This window comes from Elaeis guineensis, chromosome 10 (genome assembly GCF_000442705.2).
Source record: "Elaeis guineensis isolate ETL-2024a chromosome 10, EG11, whole genome shotgun sequence".
In the NCBI taxonomy this organism is placed as follows: Eukaryota; Viridiplantae; Streptophyta; class Magnoliopsida; order Arecales; family Arecaceae; genus Elaeis; species Elaeis guineensis.
The window spans coordinates 41,198,808-41,220,061 of NC_026002.2; the positions used below are offsets into that span (position 1 = coordinate 41,198,808).

A 21,254-nucleotide genomic window follows, 5' to 3' on the forward strand; every position below is an offset into this window, starting at 1 on the left:
TACCTGCGGGATTCTCGAAGCGCCCCCCCTCGTATCGCCCCAACTCGAAAAGACCCCGGCACGCGCTCATTTAATGCCAAAATATCTGGAGGCGGCAGTGCGCAGGATTCGAGGGGACGGTTTCAGCCATGTCTCTCTCCCTCTCTGTACTTCCTTCATTTGAAATTCAAACTCGGAAGTAGGGGGACTGGTGTTGGGTATAAAATACCCACGGCTGAAACCCTCAGCAGAACCGACATCAGAATGGTTCCGCCCGGACTCCTACGGGAGCCGGGCTCCACCGACGACATCAGCACAACTCCGCCCGGACTCCTACGTGAGCCGGGCTCCACCGCCATCAGCAAGAGCAGCTCCGCCCGGACTCCTACGGGAGCCGGGCTCTGCTGCCATCATCACAGCTCCGTCCGGACTCCTACAGGAGCCGGACTCCGCCGCCGACATCAAAACAGCTCCGCCCGGACTCCTACGGGAGCCGGGCTCCGCTCTCAATATCAATCGCTGGTAAGCTCAATCCGGACTCCTATCAGAGCCGGACTTCACCCTTGACTCTGTTTGCAGCGCAGCTCCGCCCGGACTCCTACGGGAGCCGGGCTCTGCTGCCATCATCACAGCTCCGCCCGGACTCCTACGGGAGCCGGACTCCACCGCCGACATCAAAACAGCTCCGCCCGGACTCCTACGGGAGCCGGGCTCCGCTCTCAATATCAATCGCTGGTAAGCTCAATCCGGACTCCTATCAGAGCCGGACTTCACCCTTGACTCTGTTTGCAGCGCAGCTCCGCCCGGACTCCTACGGGAGCCGGGCTCTGCTGCCATCATCACAGCTCCGCCCGGACTCCGCCGCCGACATCAAAACAGCTCCGCCCGGACTCCTACGGGAGCCGGGCTCCACTCTCAATATCAATCGCTGGTAAGCTCAATCCGGACTCCTATCAGAGCCGGACTTCACCCTTGACTCTGTTTGCAGCGCAGCTCCGCCCGGACTCCTACGGGAGCCGGGCTCTGCTGCCATCATCACAGCTCCGCCCGGACCCCTACGGGAGCCGGACTCCACCGCCGACATCAGAACAGCTCCGCCCGAACTCCTACGGGAGCCGGGCTCCGCTCACGACGGCTCCGACCATTGCCGAGCTTCAAGCGACAGATCCACGCCCCCTGACAGGCCCTCAAAACGGCCGCGACCCTGCTCCACCTCCTGTGGCGGACTCCACGCAGTATCATCATTCCCTGACAAGCCGCGGCAGCCATAGCCGCCCTGCTCCACTTCCTGTGGCGGACTCCGCACAGCTCCATTATCCCCCTGGCAGGCCACAGTAACGGCCACGAACCTGCTCCACCTCCTGCGACGGATACCATGCGATTCTCCTGACGACGGACGCTGCTCCACCCCTCATAACGGATTCCACGTGGCAAATCGAGGTGATACCCACGTGTCTGCTCCATTATCTTTCGCAATCAATTCCCCTGACCATGGGCGGCCCACTACCAGGCAGTTACACACGTCGCCATCAGTCCGTTGCCTCCCCCGCCTATAAAAGGGGGGGACTCAGATATGTTATCTTCTAAGCTCATTTTTCTTATCTCAAAACTCTGCTAAATTCTCCGTTCGAGCACTCCATTCTTGTTGAGGCAGAGAACTGACTTGAGCGTCGGAGGGTCTTGCCGGAGCAACTCCACCTCCGGTTTAGACTTCCCTTGCAGGTCCCGGCGGCGACCGCGGCTTCCTCAACTCCAGCTTCTCCGGCGCAGGCGGATTTTTGCACCAACAGTACCCAATACTTGGAAACTAGAGTTACTTCATGATGTTTGCGTAGTTCTTTGTGCATCTTTGGCGAGAAAAGATAATTGAAGACATGACTCCATACTAATTAATGGTCATGGTATGTATCGCGCAAGATGCATAGATCAATAAAGACAGTTTTTTTTTTTTTGCTCTACAATGTAACAGCCAACTTCCTTAGGAAGACGTACGTTGTCACAAACACAAACAAGCAAATACGAAAGTATCCACCCTTGACATCTTGTGTATCCACCCTTGACATCTTGAATAGTAGTTCCTCCAATAGCCCTGAAGAAAATTCTCCTCCATACTTGCTATTGTTATCATAATATCCATTCTTTTCCAGCAAATTAACTAATTTACTCTTATCGCAGCTTAAGTAGCAGCACACTGCTCAAATTTCTCTAAAAGATACAGCCGCCTTTTATATATGCTTCATCTATAATTTATTTTATCAGACTAAATCAATGGCCAAGTATTTGCTCTCTTGCTCTTAAACCAGGTTGTGTCCGCGCAATTCACAGTCTTATTTCATCTTTAAAGAATGGTTCCATGTTAGCCAACTCCAGGCATTCAAGAACAAGTCTAACGCACGCAATGGCAAATAGTTTCCCGCAGGCTGACTGTGTCACCGTAGCGAAGATTAAATAACAGAAAGCCCACGAGATTCACGCCTCTCTTGCTCTCCCTTGGTGACTTTTAGTGGGGTGTATTATTAATTTATTATAACAAGACTTATCCGATCATGTTGTTAAAAAAATTATTTCTATCTCCATCCTGCTTAAGAATTTTTTTTTTAACAAACAATTTTTCCTTACAAGCATTATTCATCAATATGCGTGCACGGATTTTTGAAAGATTGATGCCACCAAGCAATCTGGAGATTGAAGAGGTGGATACACAGAGAGATTTCTGAAACTGAGGGGGGAGATAATCCAAACTTCTCCATGCGATTCATATGCTTTTTAGGCACAAAGGGTATACGTTACATGCTGATCATGCATAGTTTGCTGAATTTGTTGGTTAAGGATGAATATATATATATATATATATATATATATATATATATAAATGACCAATTATTACAACAGAAAGAAGATGGGAAGAAGAACATCTTCCTACTGGATCAGCTCTGCTTCTTTTCAGGAGCAGAAGTTGGGGAGATGAAGGCCCTCCACATGTAGCGCCCGCTCGCCATATCCACGCAAGTCCAGAATCCCGTGCAGATCGCCGCCCGAACCTAATTTTATCATCATTCTAATAATCAGTCCAAAAAACAAAGAAACAAAATCCACATCCTAATTAGACCAGAAAAAAAGAGAGGATATTTTATTTTGTTCAGATAATCAGAAACTCCATAACAAAGTCCCCGCATGAAAGCAAGCAATCCTCGTTTCTTTGGCTTATACCTTGGCAGAAAGAGGGACAGTTTCTTTGGGGGAAAGCTCTAGGTCCTCACGGTGGTCTTCCGGCTGGGACTTGAGGCCTCTCAAAACGAAGAACCCGGCCAGCGTCGCCGAGAGAAAGATCAGCACCAGCCTCAACGGGCACATCTCACCTTTTTTATCTCTATACTAACTATAATGATTTGGATCAAAGATCTCGAAGAACCAAAAGAAAGAGAATAGAACTAGGATTTGGAACAAGGGTAACGAGAGCCGCCCCCCCTCTTCTTTTGATTTCTTAACCTTGCGACAAGAGAGCAAATTAGACAGGGAAAAAAAATCCATTAATTCTTATTAAAGATGGTGTGGAGCGGATGAGTGCCATCCTCCGCCCGAACACACGCCATTTTTCTCAAGTGGGACCCGCCACTAATGATGCCGAGGTGATGGTGGTGGTTGAATTTGGCCCACGGCGACGCGGTCGCGTTCTACCGGCCGCGTGGATTTTGTCTCTGCCTGTCTCTATTCTATTACTAACTAAGAGAGATCTCCACCGCCTGATCTTTGGCCCCGCCTTGCTTAAATCAACGATTTCCTCCCGTCGTGGCCTCTCGGACTTCATCTCTATCGTCTAGAAGGATGCCGCCTGAATGAGCAAATGCGGAAGAAGCAAGATATAATCAATTGTTGGCCACAAATGGTAAGATAAATTAATTTTTTTTCTTGTGGAATAGTAAGATAAATTAAATGAACGCAAGGCAGACGCCGCAAATGGGTCTTTCACCATCATAAATACACCGTTACAGCACGGCAAGAACCCGGTTACTACAGAAGGCAGTTAGTTACAGTGGACCGCCAGCCTGTGGCTGAAAGATACCTCGAGACCACAACCAAGTTTTCGGTCATGGTTGTTCGTTTGCAACTGTTGCATTGCTTAAGGAAGCAGCAACACCACGATTCGACTCTAAAAATAGCCAATTTCCTATGAGGGAAAAAATTGTAAAGCTTGAACCAGAGCGAACAAAGAGCGAACCCGCATTTCCAGACTTCACCACTCCATCCAAAACAATGATAAGGCCAGAATTTTCCCCTAAACGTTGCCCAAAAATTACGGCGAATGTTAACGCAATGAAAGGGGCGAGCAGATCATCCTGCGGAAAACACTCCGCATGCACAAACGCCACCCTCCATGGACATCATGAAATTATGACGCCAAGTTTTAGGTTCTTGGAGTCGGAGTTCAAAGGTTTCCAATGAACAATTCCTGCTGGCGGACACGAGGTACGTGAAATGTGGAGCGCGTGCAAACACATGCAGGCTTCTATTGGCGCCCCACCAATAATCAGTATCACTCAATGCTGAGGATATGCTTTCCCCTCCAAGACACCCCACTTTCATCAGGATCACACTAAAAGAAGCAAACTGATGAGCATGCATGATAGGATTTCATTGTAAAGCATATATTTGAGCTTCCCCTGTAGGAATGCATGAATGCATGCATGCCATCTATTCATGCCAATGAAACATATCATTCGCATTAAGAAGGATACAGTGCAACTAGTTCCTGAACTCTCCTCAAAAGAGGCAAGGGTGCTTGCCTTTGGTGACATTGATTCTGTAGTGTTCATATCGTCTCTTTTTGATTGAATGACCAGACTGACTGTACATCTGGATTAGTAGAAAACAGGCCTCCTATGTGCGGCATGGCCGGGGTTGAGTTTCCAGCTTCCTGAGTACCATTTAGTGACCACTCACTCCTGCAAACAGTCAAGAGGTAAGCATTCAGCTGTTTGAAAAAACCAAGATGCTATCAACTGTGATATCCAATTGTTTGAAAAAAACCAAGATGCTATCAACTGTGATATCCAATCCATTTATTGGAAGAGCCATGCAAAGAACAAAAACTCATTCAACGAATATATTGGTTTACAAGGGGAGATGAGTAGACATAATACCACCTTGATGGAAAATTTCAAATAAAATGAAAAGATTGTCAAAAACTGACCCTCCAAACTTGACATCTTCATTTTTAGTAAAGAGAATCAAGTTCTCCAAAAAGCAAAATTCTATGGTGAATAAAATCCTGAAGAGAATTTCAATAACACCAGCAAGCCAACAACACAAACATTGATATCCGACACAATGTCAACCTCATGTGAAGGCCATAAAATAGATGATTATTCTTTAAGATACATCTAAGTTTAACTTCACCAGCTCAGCCAATTTACAAGTCAAAACATAGAAGGTCATCATTCAATTATGCTTATGCCTGACTTTATGACAACACATAACAGGTAAAACAAGAAAATATCAAATATGTGCGCAAGACAGATAAAAAAAACTGATGAAATCCTTGTTGCTAATGGTTCAGATTTTTAAAAAATCACTTTAAAACCATTCTTCCCCGATCCATACATTAGGATGATACTGGACACAGCTGGCAAGAATGGTTTCTACTAATGAAAAGAAAGAAAATTAGCAGTACGGATGCAGAGAAAACAGAAGGTATTTTGTACGAGAGAAAAGTTAGAAGGGCTTGCTGCATTGCAGCATTGCCACATTAAATCTGAAACGATCAGAATAAACATCAACTAGATTGTCATCATTTCCCACAAATACAATTTCGACATGGAAAAAAATGCAAGAATTCTTTATGGGTCCCTCGACTGGTGAGAACTAGGATCATTATGAATATATTAATTGTAAACATCAAAATACAAAGTATATGTGGACTTTTCGCGTCAACCACACAGAGCCTACCTCCTGTTGATTTATATCCAAGGCCAAGCCCTCAACTACAGAACGGCAGTCAAACCAGTTCTAGCTACTCACATATGTCTTCTATAGTTAACCACTTAATTTTGTCAGAAGATTCATATTCATATCTCAGACCCACCTCACCACAGGCATCCCTGGCAAGAACTAGAAAAGGAATATTTCTGTATTTATATGTGGTGATAAACTTGTAAATGTTACTATTGGAGGGAAGGCAACAACTCATTTATTTGACAGCCAGGATACTTCACCAATTTGCTCAAAAATTTTCCTTCAATGTTCTTGAATATCAGCCTTTTTTAAAGAGGCTAAGAGCAAACTACAGCCATTATTTTAGGTTGTGTGATCCATATGAACCATTATACCGGCAGGGTAGAAGCTAAAACCATCTTCAAGGGTTCAAAAGCACAAACCATGAATCAAAGGAAGAGGCCTATCTGAAATAATGCCAATGAGACAGTAGGAACCATGGAGCAGGAGGAGGCAGAAAGTTGCCAAAAAACGGAGGCATGGTCTAGAAACAGTTCAGACAGTTCAACTATAGATATTTTGAGAGCTCATCTGGATGCAGATGAAAACAGAACCAAGAAGCATACAGATGAAAATTGGACAACATAGAAACATCAAAATGGAGGTATACAGGTTAGGAGCAAGCAGCATGCAGGTTATTCAGGATGTGGAGGCCTCTAAAAATGGACAGCAACATCACAATGAGGGACCAAAAGGTTGAAGCCAAAGTATCATCAAGAGTGATATTTTACATAACTTAGTAGTAGAATAGCAGGATATCCTTTAATGTGAAACGTCAGAGCAACAAAGTCTAGTTTGGCCATTGGTTGCAAGAATTCTGTAACTTGGATGTGATTATAATTTAGAGACTCTCCTCTAAGAATCCTTGTGCTCCCGGACCCCTTCTGTTACCTTTGTTATGCCCATATCCCAGCACTTGCTTCCACGATCCTTGTATTATTTTCACTGAATGCATTCCTTTTAAATTTCTCCCAATTTTAATAAAGACACTAATAAACTACTAAAGATGACACCAAATGGGCAGGCTTCTTTGTTTGCATACGACAAAATTTTGTCCATATGGGTCTTGGAAACTCTTAATTTTTTAACAATTTTTAAAACCACTAAGTACCAAATTCCATGACGAGATGTACTATAAGTGGCTCTTCCACTCTAACAACCGTTGACACCACAGTTGCAAAAAGGGAAATATTTGCTGAGTTCAATTACACCATGATGATGGATGCACAGCTTCTAAAACATTAAGTGATTATGTTAAGGAAGCAACTACCTTTCTTAATTACCTTTACTTCAGCGCTGACTGAGTTCAACTAGAAAACTATATGGCAGAGGTGTCTTTAGAGGTTGATGAGGGTTGGTAAAAATGAGTTCTGGTAGAGCTAGTAAAATGTTTAACTTAGAATTCTAGTTTTTTATTGTAACATTATATAGACTTTAAATGGATATAAGTATAGATCTACTAGTAGGTTTAACCTAACTAAACACGTTTCTACATCTAAATGCAATAATATAATATTTAGTTGCATAGTTTCTTCACATGAAATAGATATATGCAAAGATAATTTTTTCCATATTAAATAAATTTTTTTCAACTCTTTTGATTATTATAATGGTCAGAATTAATTAAAAAAATTAGCACGTGCCTTAATTCATCTTCATGGTTCAAGATTATTGACTGGTTTAAAATAAAGTAATATTAGTAATTCCTTAAGGTAAATCTCCACTTGTCCTTTCTCATATAAAAACATTGATGAATGATCTTTTTAATACATCACATCGACAGTAATTACAAAGAGAAAAGAAAAAGATATGACTTGTTGGATCTCATTTTGAAATTGGTAGGTGAAAAGAAGTAGCTCATGTTCTATATAGCTTGAAAGGAATCTTTTTAATACATCACATTGACAGTAATTACAAAGAGGAAAGAAAAAGATACGACTTGTTGGATATCATTTTGAAATTGGTAGGTGAAAAGAAGTAGCTCATGTTCTATATAGCTTGAAAGGAAGCTCTCTTGGGAGTAGCATCTGTATGCCAACATCTAGACATGATTCTAGTCATACTGGAATCGGGATATTTCTTGATAGTGAAAGTAATCAAGATTCAATGTTGACATAAAACAAGTTTTTGGATTTTGTTTCTTTATTTACATAATTTAGTAGAATAAGTAATAATCACTGTGTCACCCAACAGGATGAGACCCAAGGTCACGGTAGACGTAGTTAAAGCATAATAGACATAGCTAGGGCTCTTGTATAAAATGCTTGGCCTGGATAGAAAATGAGTAGGATAAGGATATATATAAAAGATATTTAAGTGCACAAGACGAAATATCGAATGCTGATGCTGACACCTAGAGGAGGAATAAGCAAGACAGGCCCTCAGTTTCGTAAAGCAATTACACCCATTTTGGAAGATGTAATTTGAAGTAGATTAATTTATCAACAAGGCAGGTAAAAACACAAGAAAATAAAAGAAATGGCATCACAAGGTTCTTTAGATGGTCCCAGCAACTGTTGATGCACATCATTGAAAAAGAAGAGGCAGAAGTGCAATTATAGTTTTATAGTTTATTGTTCAATGGATGTAAGTATTAGTGTGTCCAATGCATGCCATAACATGCTTTAGATAGAAACTAAATACTGAATTCAATGTTCCAATTCTTTAAGATGATGATGATGATGATAAGCAGTTCAGGAAGAAAACTCAAATTATTGCTTCTTATAATACCAATTAATAATGGAGTAAGGCCTCAATTTAGAGAATTCTAAGCCAAGAAAACCCAGAAGGATATCCTTCTTAACCATCTATTTCTTTATAATTGTGAAAACAGTATTATAAAATAATATATGGTATGCACTTAAAACCCTTGTATCCACATCCCCTGATCAAAGAAAGCTCACAGCAGAACTTGCAAGTCTTTAGGTTTATTTGGTTTTACAAAAATGGAAATAGGTGATGTTTGATGCTGGAGCATTGATTGTTCGTTTAACCAGCCAAACCTGAGGAAAAAGTAATGTGTTAATGATGGCTGGCCAACGCCCCAAAAAGTGTTTGTTAAGTATATTTCATGGGGGAAGGTAAAATACATTTAACCATTGGAGCTCTCTCTTCTCCTTCTTTACTTTTTCACTTTTTTTCTACAACTTATCCCACTAACCCTTGAACATTAACCAAATAAGGAATGTTGTCAACCCATGATAACTGAATAAGGGATGACTGCCTGGAGTCAAAAGTTTCTACCTCCAGTTAGTTATTTGGCATCCAAAAAGGGCCTCGGAGGTCACATGATTCGGGTAAGTACTCCACCTTTGGGTGGATAAATGTGCACAAGGCAAGTGCACTTACATACATGTCATTTTCACCCTGTTCACTAAGTGATCCCAGTCAAAGAAAATCCGAGTCAGTTCAAAGAATTTGAAAGACCATGTCCAGACTTTTGTTGCCATGTTTGATGATATTACATCATAATGATATATAGTTGATGATAGCTGATTATGCCATGCTACCCATCATTGACCGCATCAGTCTTATAACTTCCAGAGCTTATTTCTTTCATGCCAAATAACCAGAATCGGAACAAACTCACCTTTCGATTCTCACATCCATTGGACACACTAATACTTTTCGCACTTAGCTCCAACCAAACTAATCCTTAAGGGTGCAACTAGTATAGAGTATATTTAATATGTTTCACTCCCTAGCTCCTTGCAACCACAAAAAATTGGCAACCAGATTTGCAATAACAAGTTTTAAATTATGACATATTCTTCAGCAATTTGAACCCATGCTGAAACCAAATTAACATGGGCATCTAGTTTATAGAAAGCGGATGAGTTGTAAGTTTTCTAATTCCTTAGAGCCTCCCTCAAGCCAAATCAGTCACTAATTCTCATACAAAAACAAAAAGGATTAGATATCGAACACCAGTCAGGTCATTCATTCACCAGTGGAAGTCAATGCAGTCCTTATCAAGGGACAGGATGCAGGCTTCTCATCCTAGAGTTTAAGAAAATTATGGTTTAATATTAACTTAAATTAGTACAGAAATAAAGAAAGTAGGGACCTTTAATGCAAAAGAGATCATGTGCCTCTGGCCCTAATTCATTAAAGAGAAATGCAAAAGGAAAGAGAAGGGGAAGAAGATAGGAAGCGGAGAGACAAAAGAAGGGGAAGAAAATTAGAGAGAAGAGGAAGGTACGTAAAACATTCCGTGAGGAAACATCAATATTCCACTCAATTTTCAAATTCCATATAATCAAACTCCAAAGAGCTTTACCTGTGGACTGCCATGCAGTCCAAAACACACTCCTAATGACCCTAGGCTTGTCTCAATTTGACTTACAATAAACTAGAAATCATGAACGAGGGAAGACTGAACTTTAGTTACACTCATATGCCGGCAAGAAGAAAGAGTAAAATGCTTATCTTGTTTCAAAACAAAAGGACATGTTAAGGCAATAATTTTGAATTCAACATCCCAAAAATGACTGTTTTTCAGTAACATCAACCAACCTGAACAAAACAAGAACCAACATGAGCTTAAGAATCATGTGTAGCAATGGCATAAAAAAGTCTAGCCCATTGAGAGTTTCCATTTCTTGGTGCTTAAAGCAATCGTTGACTACCTTGTCAACAATGCTTAGTCTGCTCCATGAAGCACTCCAATTAACTCCTGTTTTTCCAAAGTCCATTGTGCTCCAATCGTAGATCCACTACACCATTTAGAGTTAATACTTCAAGAAATTTCATTTGAAATCTTTGGTCCAATCCATCGCTAAAAGGCTTATCATGTTAAGGCATACATTTAGCAAGCAGAAAGCATATACTTATTTTTATCCTTCACAATTCTTTCACCACAACATATGCATTAATTTCCAAAAGATTTCTGATTTCTAATCACATGCCTTAAAGTACTACCCTAAGGAATTGTTTGATGCACTTCTGGAACATACTTTCCCACCAAAAACAAAAACATCCGTTTCCTTTGTTTAAACATGACTTTTGAAATGACAAAGGCAATAACGACAATACATAAGTTTACTGGAAATAAAAAGGAATGTTTAAGGTCACATCTATCTAGAGAAAAAATGAAGATGTTGCTAGATATATTTGGAATGTCATGCTGACATCAGAGACTGCAAACGCCAATGGCATTCCCTTGTTGGAATATAAACAAACAAGTAGAGCCTCACTCAGTAGCAAGAAAGTTCTGTGTAGGGTGCTGCACCCTATGCATCCTTCCTTAGCATTCCTACCTTTTTTTTTTTTTTTTTTTGAAGGATCCACTTCCCCACACAAGCACGTAAATCTGCTCCCACACAAGCTCTCGCTTTCAGGTGACAAAGACTTGCAAATTGCAAATTTCTTGTGCATGAGATCCCTTCTAAAATTTTGCATTAATGACCTTCTTAGATGAGTGTAATAACGACTCCCACTACTAAAGCCTCATCTATCATTGCAAGCTTAGTCTACACCATATCTAGTTGGATCGATAAGAATCAGTCTTCTTCAAATGATATTTTTGCTCAAGTCCTTGACATTTTATACCTTCCATTCTGATTGCATACAAAATAAATTAAAAAAAGCAGGAGATGCATCTAATATGATCATAACAACTGCAAATCAGCCAAACCTAGACGCACCATCTGTCCTAATTTGGTATCCTGTTTCACTCAATGTGAATACTTAATATTTAGAGTTCTATCGGAATAAACTCAACTTTCAACAGATGGTTGCCCGACCCAAGTTCTAAAACTTGGTCGATGTTTCAGTTTGTCCAAATTCATTATAGTTAGCAATTCCAGAGCTTTTTAGTACTATGTGCATTCAAATCTTTTCTTCGTTCTTCTAGAAAAACTCACAAGTATATTAAGTTCTCAGAATTTTTGAGGTTAAGAGGCTATTTAATCAGTTATATGTAGTTATAGAACATTATACTCAATTTAAAAAAAAAAAAAAAAAAGATGTTACTTGTTTGTATTTAGCAATTCAACTGGTCTTTGTAATTATTGTGAAAAGCTTTTTCCAGGGCCTCAGCCTATGAAGGGTTATGCTCAATATTTATCTCCTCATTTAACTCAAAAAAAAAAAAGAAAGAAAAATCATTGAAAATTAACAATATATAGTCTATGTATCTACACAAATAAAGGAATGACCCAGTGTGATTGTAGTAACCAAAATAATACTTAATTATTTATGGCTAGCTTGAAGCAATTTTGGCTGAAACTACCACCAAAATTGGAGCAGAGCAGGTCAAAACTAACCAAAACACAAAAGTGGGGGTTCGTTTAAACTGAGTCTTTGCTGAAACAAGTCAATTCTAGCCAAATCTTAAAACCTTAGCACCACCAGATCCTTTACAAAATAATAATAACCCACAAGTGGAACTTGTATATATATTACTAAGAAAATCAGTTTTGAAAGGAAAAATGAAAAGGTAAGATATATGAAAAGGCATTACCATTTCTTTCTCTTCCCCTTATTTCTTTCCAAAAGGTGAAACTCTAAACACTAAAAAAGAGAGAGGACCAAGGAACCACTTCTCTCTCTCACTCACTCATCCAGTGGTCCAGCACATAACTACACAGGAGGGTGAACTAGTACATGAAATGCAACATATCTTCGGGCTAAGTTGCACAATTTTGGTCCTTTCTTAGCAATTAAAACTTTAGTATTCAACTTACCTAAAACTCTGAATGTGCTGCATTCGACAGCATCTGGTAATGTAGGATCTAGAAGGTCGGTGTCAGATAGATGGTACAGATAAAATATAGGGTGTTGCCCTATTCATGTCTTTACTTACATTTCCTGAAATATAATAATTTTTTAGGATCAAAAACAGTTCCATGCTTTCAAGAGGTTTCAAGAAAATATAAGGTGTTACTAATAGTAAGTACTAAAATTTTGTACATAAAGTAGCAAAATAATAAGCAACAAACCCATATTATGAAACAAAAAAATGAATAAATCCATCCAAATGTTGAGGCAAAATCATTTCAAGACAACTATTATCATCCTGTACTGTCTAATACATTCAGCAACTAATTATCATAACTTTTCACAGTAATACAAAAGTCGACAATGAAGACAAAGCTTAAAAAGCTGAACAGAGATCCATAACAAAAAGCTTCAAAAGTATATGGATCACTTACTTGGACCAACAATTAGCTGGAGGTAGCTCAAAAGTATAGCTAGCTGTTGATCCATGTGGACTGTCATATGTCATATCATTCCCTGCAATATTATCTATCAGATTACGAGGAAGAAAGTGGCTTTCTCCATCAACAGGCAATGGCTGGAAGGGTGTTTTCTGCATCCACACATCATTCCCGTTCAGACCAGGACCAAGAGGGCTGTATGTTCCACCATTCTGCTGATTAATAACACAAACATTCTGTGGAGATTGAATTTCAGGAACAACATGGTTCTCATTTGATATTTGTGATATCACAGGGTTATGTGACAAAGGATGCATGATATTTTCTTGCTTAAATTTGTTCGTCCCCAGGGGTGAAAACCAGCTGGAAGGCCCACCTACCAATCCCAATGCATCCTGAGCCAGTGGAGTGCCCCACATTTGCCATGTCCCTTGTGCATTACTTGACCCATCCAAATTTGAAGAATGTGATTCCTTCGACTTTGGAGTACCAGATACTTGGCTTGATGCAGTATGTTTTTCTTCAAAAACTCGCAGTCTGGACATGGGAGACTCGATTGGCGAAGGCTTGTTGACATCTCCAGGGGCAGATACATTTTTTAAAACATGAGGTACTTCCATCTTATCATTAGAAACAAACCCAGTACCTAGATCCAATGGAAGATTATCGAGTGACTCGGATACCGGCCCAAGCAAGGAGACAGGGTCTGGAACATAGCAGGGGTCTTCAAATAGCTCTGTTTCTTCTAGCACTGTAAGTGGTGCAGGTTCTTTGATAGGAGGAAACAGCGATTCAGACACCAAATGAGGAACTGTACTGCCACAAAATGATGCACTCACTGTGGGATAGGTGCTGAGAGGCAATGACTGTCCAAAGTTGATTTGGTTATCGACAGAATAATTAGAAAATATTCTTTGATCAGGTAACTGGGCACTTTGAGCTTCTAATTGGCCATTCTGACTTGGAGGGCTTGAGGTATTCGTATCAGGATATGGAGAAACAGCTGCTGAACGAGTAAATAGTTGATGCCAGGATTTCTTTGGGGCAGCTATATGTGGCTGCACATCTGAACTTACCTGGAGAGAGAGAAGAAGCAATTGCAAAACAAAAGTATGCATATTATGAATTTAAGTTAAAATTGCTTCCTTATATGAAAAGCAGATTAATAACAATAAAGAGGAGACAGATTGTGTAGATCATAACTCACAGGCCGATGAATGATGCCCAAAGAAGTTCCATCTACACTAGCAGTGGATTTTACTGTTACATGTCCAGCAGAATGACCATCTCTTTTAATTCCAGAACCATGATCGACAAAGCCAACGGCAGGCTTACTTGCTTTGTTACCAGGAACAGCAGGGCTCTGAGCATTTCTCCCAAAAAATGAGGCACCACTGAAACCTCTCGAAGAAGATAGGAAAGAGCCCGTCATGCGACCAAAGTATCTTGGCTTATTTGTTGTCACCTTATTTCCATGCCCAGGATCTGAACTTTGTGATTTGCAGTTCTCTATTGCAGATTTCAGTGCCTCCCGTTTTTCATTCTCACTCTTTCTGTCAAGCTCACGCTTCCTTTCACTTTCCCTGCCAACCCTCTTCTCAAGGTCTTCGACATCAGAATTGCTTTTGCTAGAACCTCTATCTTTCTCCCTCCGCCTCTCATGTCTCTTTTTCTCTGCATCTTTCCTTTTTTCTCTTTCTCCATCCAGAGTTGAGCTCTTTGCCCTCTCTCTCTCAGCTTCCAGCTTCTCATCACGTAATCTCCTCCTTTCCTCCACTAACCTTGCAACCTCCTCCCTCTGTTTCCTCTCCTCCTCTTCAAGCATTTCCCTTTCCAACCTAGCCTGTCTCTTCTCTTCGGCTTTCCTTCTAGCTTTCTCCCATCTTCTCTCCTGAAAATTTCCTTCATTCTCCCCTCTTTTAGATGATGATCCCTTGTAATCTGAATCTGAAGAACTTTCCTCCCTGGAATAATCAAACCTGAAAATCTTCCTGCAAAGCCATCTCAAACCAGAGAAAAAACATGAAAGCAAGTTGCAGGCAAAAGCCACCACGCCTGAATAAGACTTCTCCGTCAAGCACGGGCCATCACCACCTCCAACCCAATACCGTGGCACAGGGCTGATCCAGCTCCCATGCCCCTCCACTGCCCAATCCTGGCTACAGATCCAACCATTCTTTCCAACAAGGTCGCTGATGATCCCTGAGCTCCCAACAACAGTACCAGGGACGTCCAGCACGGGCCTTTTAGAAATATGCCCGCAATAAGAGCACATGAACCGGCCGCCTCCAGGGTTCTGATCGCGGTATGGGGTGAGGCAGTTCCGGCAACGGCGGGTGGCCGTCTTCCGGAGCTTCTGCAGCTCGAGGGCCTCGGTCCGCTGCCGCTCTCGGAGGCGCGCTGACCGACGGGCCCGCCATACCGACAGCTGCGGCATCAGGATCTCATACCAGAACAGGGTAACGAGGAGAACCAGCACGCAGGCCAGCCGCGGCGAGGTGATCTCGAAGCGGAAGCCCGGCGGGAGGAACTGCGACAGCGCCCAGAAGAAGATGAGAGGGATCACCAGCCACGGCAGCATGGTGGAGACCCACCGCGACCACCTCTGGACCACACAGAGTATACACATTATCCAAAAACCCTAGCTTCTGAAATCAAAATCGCCGCTTCCACCCAATGCCCAGAAGATTGAAAGCCGGAACCCTAGAAAATCCCTGCAATCCACAAATCCTAAGATCAAAACGATTCGCGTCCCGTGCTTTCGGCCTAGCCCACGTTCTGATCCGGGGCGTATTCCACCATGATTGACGATTCACACAAAAGAAAAATAACCAAGCTAGAATCTCCAAATCCCTAATCCACAAGCAATCAAATTGCGCCGAACCTTGCGTCTGGAAGCCCTAATCTTCGAATCTCGGAGCCGTAATCCGCTCGAAACCCTAGGCGGGGAAGCCACCGAAGGGAAGGAGGGGGGAGTTTGTTTCCTCCGGTGTTGGATTCTCCACGGCACGAAGAGAGCGAGGAATCAAATCGAGAGAAGAGATCGGAGACTTACGGATTGGATGTCGCTCATAGCGAAAACCCTAGCTTCTTCGGCGACTCGTCCACGACCGTGCCTTGGAGGAGAAGACAAACGGAAAAAAACAGATAAAACAGACGCTATATTTATTCTTTTTTCCCTTACTCTTTCTTTTTCTTTCCTCTAAATCCTTTTTGTTTTGTTTTATCACACCCGTTTCCTCCCTCTTTGGGCGCACATGTTCCTCTGGTCCTTTTTATCTTATCCTTTCCCTGAGAATATGGACAGGGAAAAGGCATTGCTTTTTGATAGGGGAAAAAAAATAGTGGTTAGGGCTTGATGGACAAATGAAGGGTATGCTCTGCAGGGTAAGCGGTGGTGGAAAATTGAATGGGTAACATGCGGTCATTGGGATGGAAATTAGGTTTATAGAAGTGAAGGGGTGCATCCGCCTGCTTAGGTTTTCTTATTTCTGTGGCAGTCAATTTTTTCTGGCCTAGTTAATTATGGCATCCGTGGTGGGGGATGCAGCTTAACGTGGATTGGATGACTTTTTGGTAATTTCAAAGTAAATACTAGATGGATCTCTTAGGATCCGTTTGATTGGTTGGAGGTAACTAAAAAAATAAATTTCAAATCAGATTACGATATATAATATGAAACATAAAAGAGATAGATAATAAAAAAATTGATTTATTTTATATTTATAAATAATAAAAAAATATTTTTAATAAAATTATATATATATATATAATTATTAAATTTATTTTAATATCTTTTCAAATTTATTCAATAAAAAATTTTTACAAAAAAGTTAAGATGAAGATGGCATTAAACAAAAGGCTACGTGATTATAATCATTATATAAAAATTAATTAGAGATAACAATATTATTTTAGTATTAAAAAATATTTTATGTTGAAAGATATATTTATAAATTTAATCATATTCATATATATATTTATCTTCAATCAAACGTAGTAATTTTTTTCTAGTGTCATTTTGTAAAGCAATTTTTTCACTAATCAAACGTAGTAAAAATTATTTTCTTTCATAATTTTTTTTTAAATAAATAATTTCAAAAATTATCAAATTATCTTGTAATCTAATATATCCCAACTAAACAGACTCTTAAACTCAAACTATGGACTAATCATTGCCATCTTAGTGCATTATTTATGAATCAAATTAATGCTTTGTAATATTTTATTCATACAAAGCATGCATGTAAATGTGCAATAATTTATGCATGAAGACTTATGTGATAGTGTAGCAGCATGAAATTGGCCATGCCCATGATTGACTTCTTCAACTCACTGGGAGCATGGCCAACCAAATATGAATCCTAGCATATGGTTAGAGTTACATTGAGACATCGGCTTTTTCTTTAATGTTCTCCCCTTTTTTTTGTGGCAAGGAGCAACATATAAGAATTTGATATAGTGTTCAACAATCTATGCATATGTAAACAATCTAATAGCATGTCCTTTACTGAAAAAAATGGCTAAGATGATGATTCACTTCCTACAATCAAGCCTTTTCTTATGTTTGTATGTCAATAGGCATGCGTATCTTCAAAAAAGCTAAATCTTTTAACACCACATTCAACATTTGGTGTTCTATAATATTTGCACGATAGCCTACATGTGAATGATTACACATTGACGTTACAATACACAATTTACTTTATACAAGATTTGCATCTACGATATATGCGCTTAACACCTGTAGATAGTTAACACACTAGTCCAGCCTCTTGTATATCAATGCAGTGCAATTTTCTTTTAGCTAGATACTTGCATAATTATGCATGCAAGAGAACACATAGATGATTATGATTAGAGACTTCAGAAAATAGTTGAGACATGCAATTGTGAATTAAGATTCTGAAAGTCTTGATTTCTTGAGGAAGAAAGTAGATGGAGATGATTTTTGTATCTTAGGATTTCCAAATTGAAATTTGGAAAAAGACACATCTCATTTTTTTAACTTGATTGACTCATGATTGTTGTTTTATTTTTTAGATTTAGGATAGCTTTAGAATTCAGGACAAGAATACCAGTAGCCCTTGCTTATGGGTTTGTATAAGCTCTATTCAATATTTGTATATAGTGTTCGAAAACTTGTGGAAGTTTTTCAAGGTGAACAGGTCCACTCTAAAATTTGTATAACTTTTAATAATTATGAATTCATAATATAAAATATGCATAATTTTGCTATCATGTTCTTCTATATTTTGGATCATTCATTATTAAATTTCATCAAAATGTATGCAAATTTTCCATCATATCAAATACCAGTTATATATTAAAAATCATTCATTCACAAATTTGAGCAAATTTTACTTTATACTTGTATAACCACCATAAAAAATGCATGCAGGATTGTCGCTATTAGTAAATTCTTCTTCTTCATATTATTTATAACAAGGGATTATTAGACTTATCAAAACTCTCAGGCCGTAATTGGTTTCTGGTTAAGGGGTTGACGAGGGAAAATTACCCGCTTAACCAGCCACACACCACCAAAAAAATGGCAGATAACTTTGTTTAACCAAAGGGGAGAAAAGCTAGTTGATCCAGTAAACTTTATTTCTTGGGGAAGGGTGAAATAAAATTAATCAAGCCGACAAACACTCCAAAGCTCTATTTTGTATCTTGTTTTAAATCCTGGAGTTAATAATTTACAACTCATTTTTACTTCCATCTCTCACCTTATCTGGGTTACTGCTGACCGTTTTATTACCCCTTTCAATGATTGGAGACACTCATAGGTCATTTCCATGGTTATCCCATGGTTATCCCCAGCCTTCACAGGCATTCGCCAGAGTTTGCCCCCAATCTCTTTCTCCCTCAGCCACCAAGGAGGAGAGGTAAGGTCTATTGCCAGACCCTGATGCTGGTCAAAATGGATCACCCATCTCATGCATGGTTGCTCTTATTGGTGTTCCAAACTAAAAATTTTGCTTCGATTACATTTAATCCCAAGAATAGTTAGTGCATGAACATTTGGTAGAACGGGAGCAATGATGCCCCCTACGATGTTGCTACAGCATTCAAATCTGGGCTTAGCCTTGTAGTTTTATTATGGTTTCGTTTTAATCGGTCTATGTTTTAATTTTTGCTCAATGATTGGATGGTCATAGTTGACGATAATCGTATAAATGATTCCTTTTAACGGAGTTAGCCATCATGGGGCAGGACATGTTATTTAATTTGACTTGTCCTATGCGTGGGGTAGGACATGCTGTTCAATTTTGAAGAACAGGTTAGCATTGGTATTGTTCTTCTCGAGTCAGCCACTACTCTGTACCATTTTGTCTGATGGTAATTCCTATGCGTCATTAACATTAAGCATTATTATCGTCTGAAGCATGTATATGAGCTCTCATATTTGCATTGGCAAAGGTCCCTACATGGCCAAGAGGGAAGCTGGCTTGGCATGACCCCTGCTTGTTTTATTTGAATCCCATGATGCATTTTTGGGACCCATTCAGTTGATATGGTGGTTTGAGCAACCTCGCATTAATAAGTGACAAAGCTAATAGCCTATTGGACAAATAAATAAGGTACAATAATAGTTCATCCCTTTCGAGAGTTTTCCTTGTCTCCCTCTCTCAAAATTTTAAGCATTATTTTATTTTTTATAAGAAGCATCGAATGTCTTTTTTACAGTATATTCTTCCATTACATAGGAATTGTAAGTCCTTGTGGAGTGTGTTGTAGAATGGATAATGCGCAAATAAATTTCTCTTAATAACTACTTTACGTACACCAGATGAGCCCTAAGCCGGATTTTGTGTATCATTTGCAGATAGAAAGTTTTTTTAGGATTTTATCATCCATTCCATACCTAGTGGCTAACAAGTCATATGATCGGGATAGCTTATGGGTCTGTGTTGGGATATACGAAGTCCTTTTCTTTTATCTTGATATATAAAACATTGCAGATAATTTTTATATACAAAACTAAGATTAATATTGAAAAAGAAAGAGTTTTTATATACAAGATCTGATCAATGTTGAAAAAAAAAAAAAAAAATCCACGACACATCATCTAGAATAATCATTTATTTGTTGATTTTCCACATAGGTCACATGTTCCAATTGTATGGAACATTGTTTTATTCATCAAACTAGTTTTTAGTCCGTGCGGATTTTAGATCGCATAATGGATCATTTTTTAAAAAAAATATTAATAAATAGTAAAATATTATCCATCCAAATTTATAATATCTATTCATATTCTCAACTACTGAGTTTTTTATTATGAGAGGATAATAATATCAGATTTTAAAAATCTCATTTAAATCACATAAGTGGATTTAATTTTAGTCTTTTAATAACATCATGTTTGAATTTAATGTTTTAAAAATTATTAGGTAAGAGAGTCCAGATATGTGACAGGTTGATTTTGATTCAAATGATATTTATAAATAATGAGATACTATTTATGTGAATAATCTAAATAATTTATTTATTTATTTTTCGATTTCAATATATATATATATATATATATATATATATATATATATATATATATATATATATATATAAAAGATTAGCCTTGCACACCAAGATAAATCCTAACTATTTAAGTTCTCTCTGATCCAAGGCCACGCCACGTCCATCTTTACTAGCTGTATATGTTTTGGTAGGCAATCAATCTTCTGGATTTTTCTGCTTTTTTTTTCGGAGACTTGGCCAATGTGCTTTTGCCATAGAATTGATTAAATTCAACCCAAATCAATTTATATAGGAGTTACTTTCATGGGTCTAGTCTAGACTTGCGAGTTTGAGCTAACCCCAAGCAAAGCCCAGTCGATTTGAATCAAATTTCTTGGTTCACAATTCTCACAACTCAAAAATTATCTCTCACAAAAATAAAAAAATAAAAAATCGGCACCAATTTCCTCAAAATCGTTCGGTTGTGTTCGGCAGTCCGCAGTCAGCTCACGCCAAAAAATCTAAAAAAAGTTAAAAACAACACAAAATCTATGGCTCACAAAAACCAAAAAAAAAAAAAAAAAGAAAAAAAAAGAGAAAGAAAAGAAAAGAAAACAAAACAAAACATCAAATCAAAGCACCTTAAATGGCGCTGAGCCA

General features: G+C 39.3%; 1 protein-coding gene across 4 annotated transcripts; it reads right to left on the reverse strand.

The window, feature by feature from the left end:
• Window positions 1-2,711: 2,711 nt before the first annotated feature.
• On the reverse strand, window positions 2,712-16,318 carry LOC105052274 (uncharacterized). 4 transcript variants are annotated; one of them, XR_012134664.1, is made up of 6 exons: window positions 16,015-16,318; window positions 14,338-15,844; window positions 13,125-14,206; window positions 4,764-4,922; window positions 3,190-3,811; window positions 2,712-3,020 (listed from the first exon to the last, which is right to left on the reverse strand). XR_012134664.1 is itself a non-coding variant. In XM_073244048.1 (3 exons), exons 1-3 carry the CDS (start codon window positions 15,757-15,759, stop codon window positions 4,790-4,792), a joined length of 2,637 nt encoding a protein of 878 aa, XP_073100149.1. In that variant the 5' UTR covers window positions 15,760-16,317; the 3' UTR covers window positions 4,592-4,789. The 4 variants fall into 4 exon arrangements, 1 of the variants encoding a protein (XP_073100149.1); XR_012134665.1 differs by having other exon boundaries at window positions 16,186-16,313; XR_012134663.1 differs by having other exon boundaries at window positions 14,338-16,318.
• Between the last annotated feature and the right edge of the window lie 4,936 nt (window positions 16,319-21,254).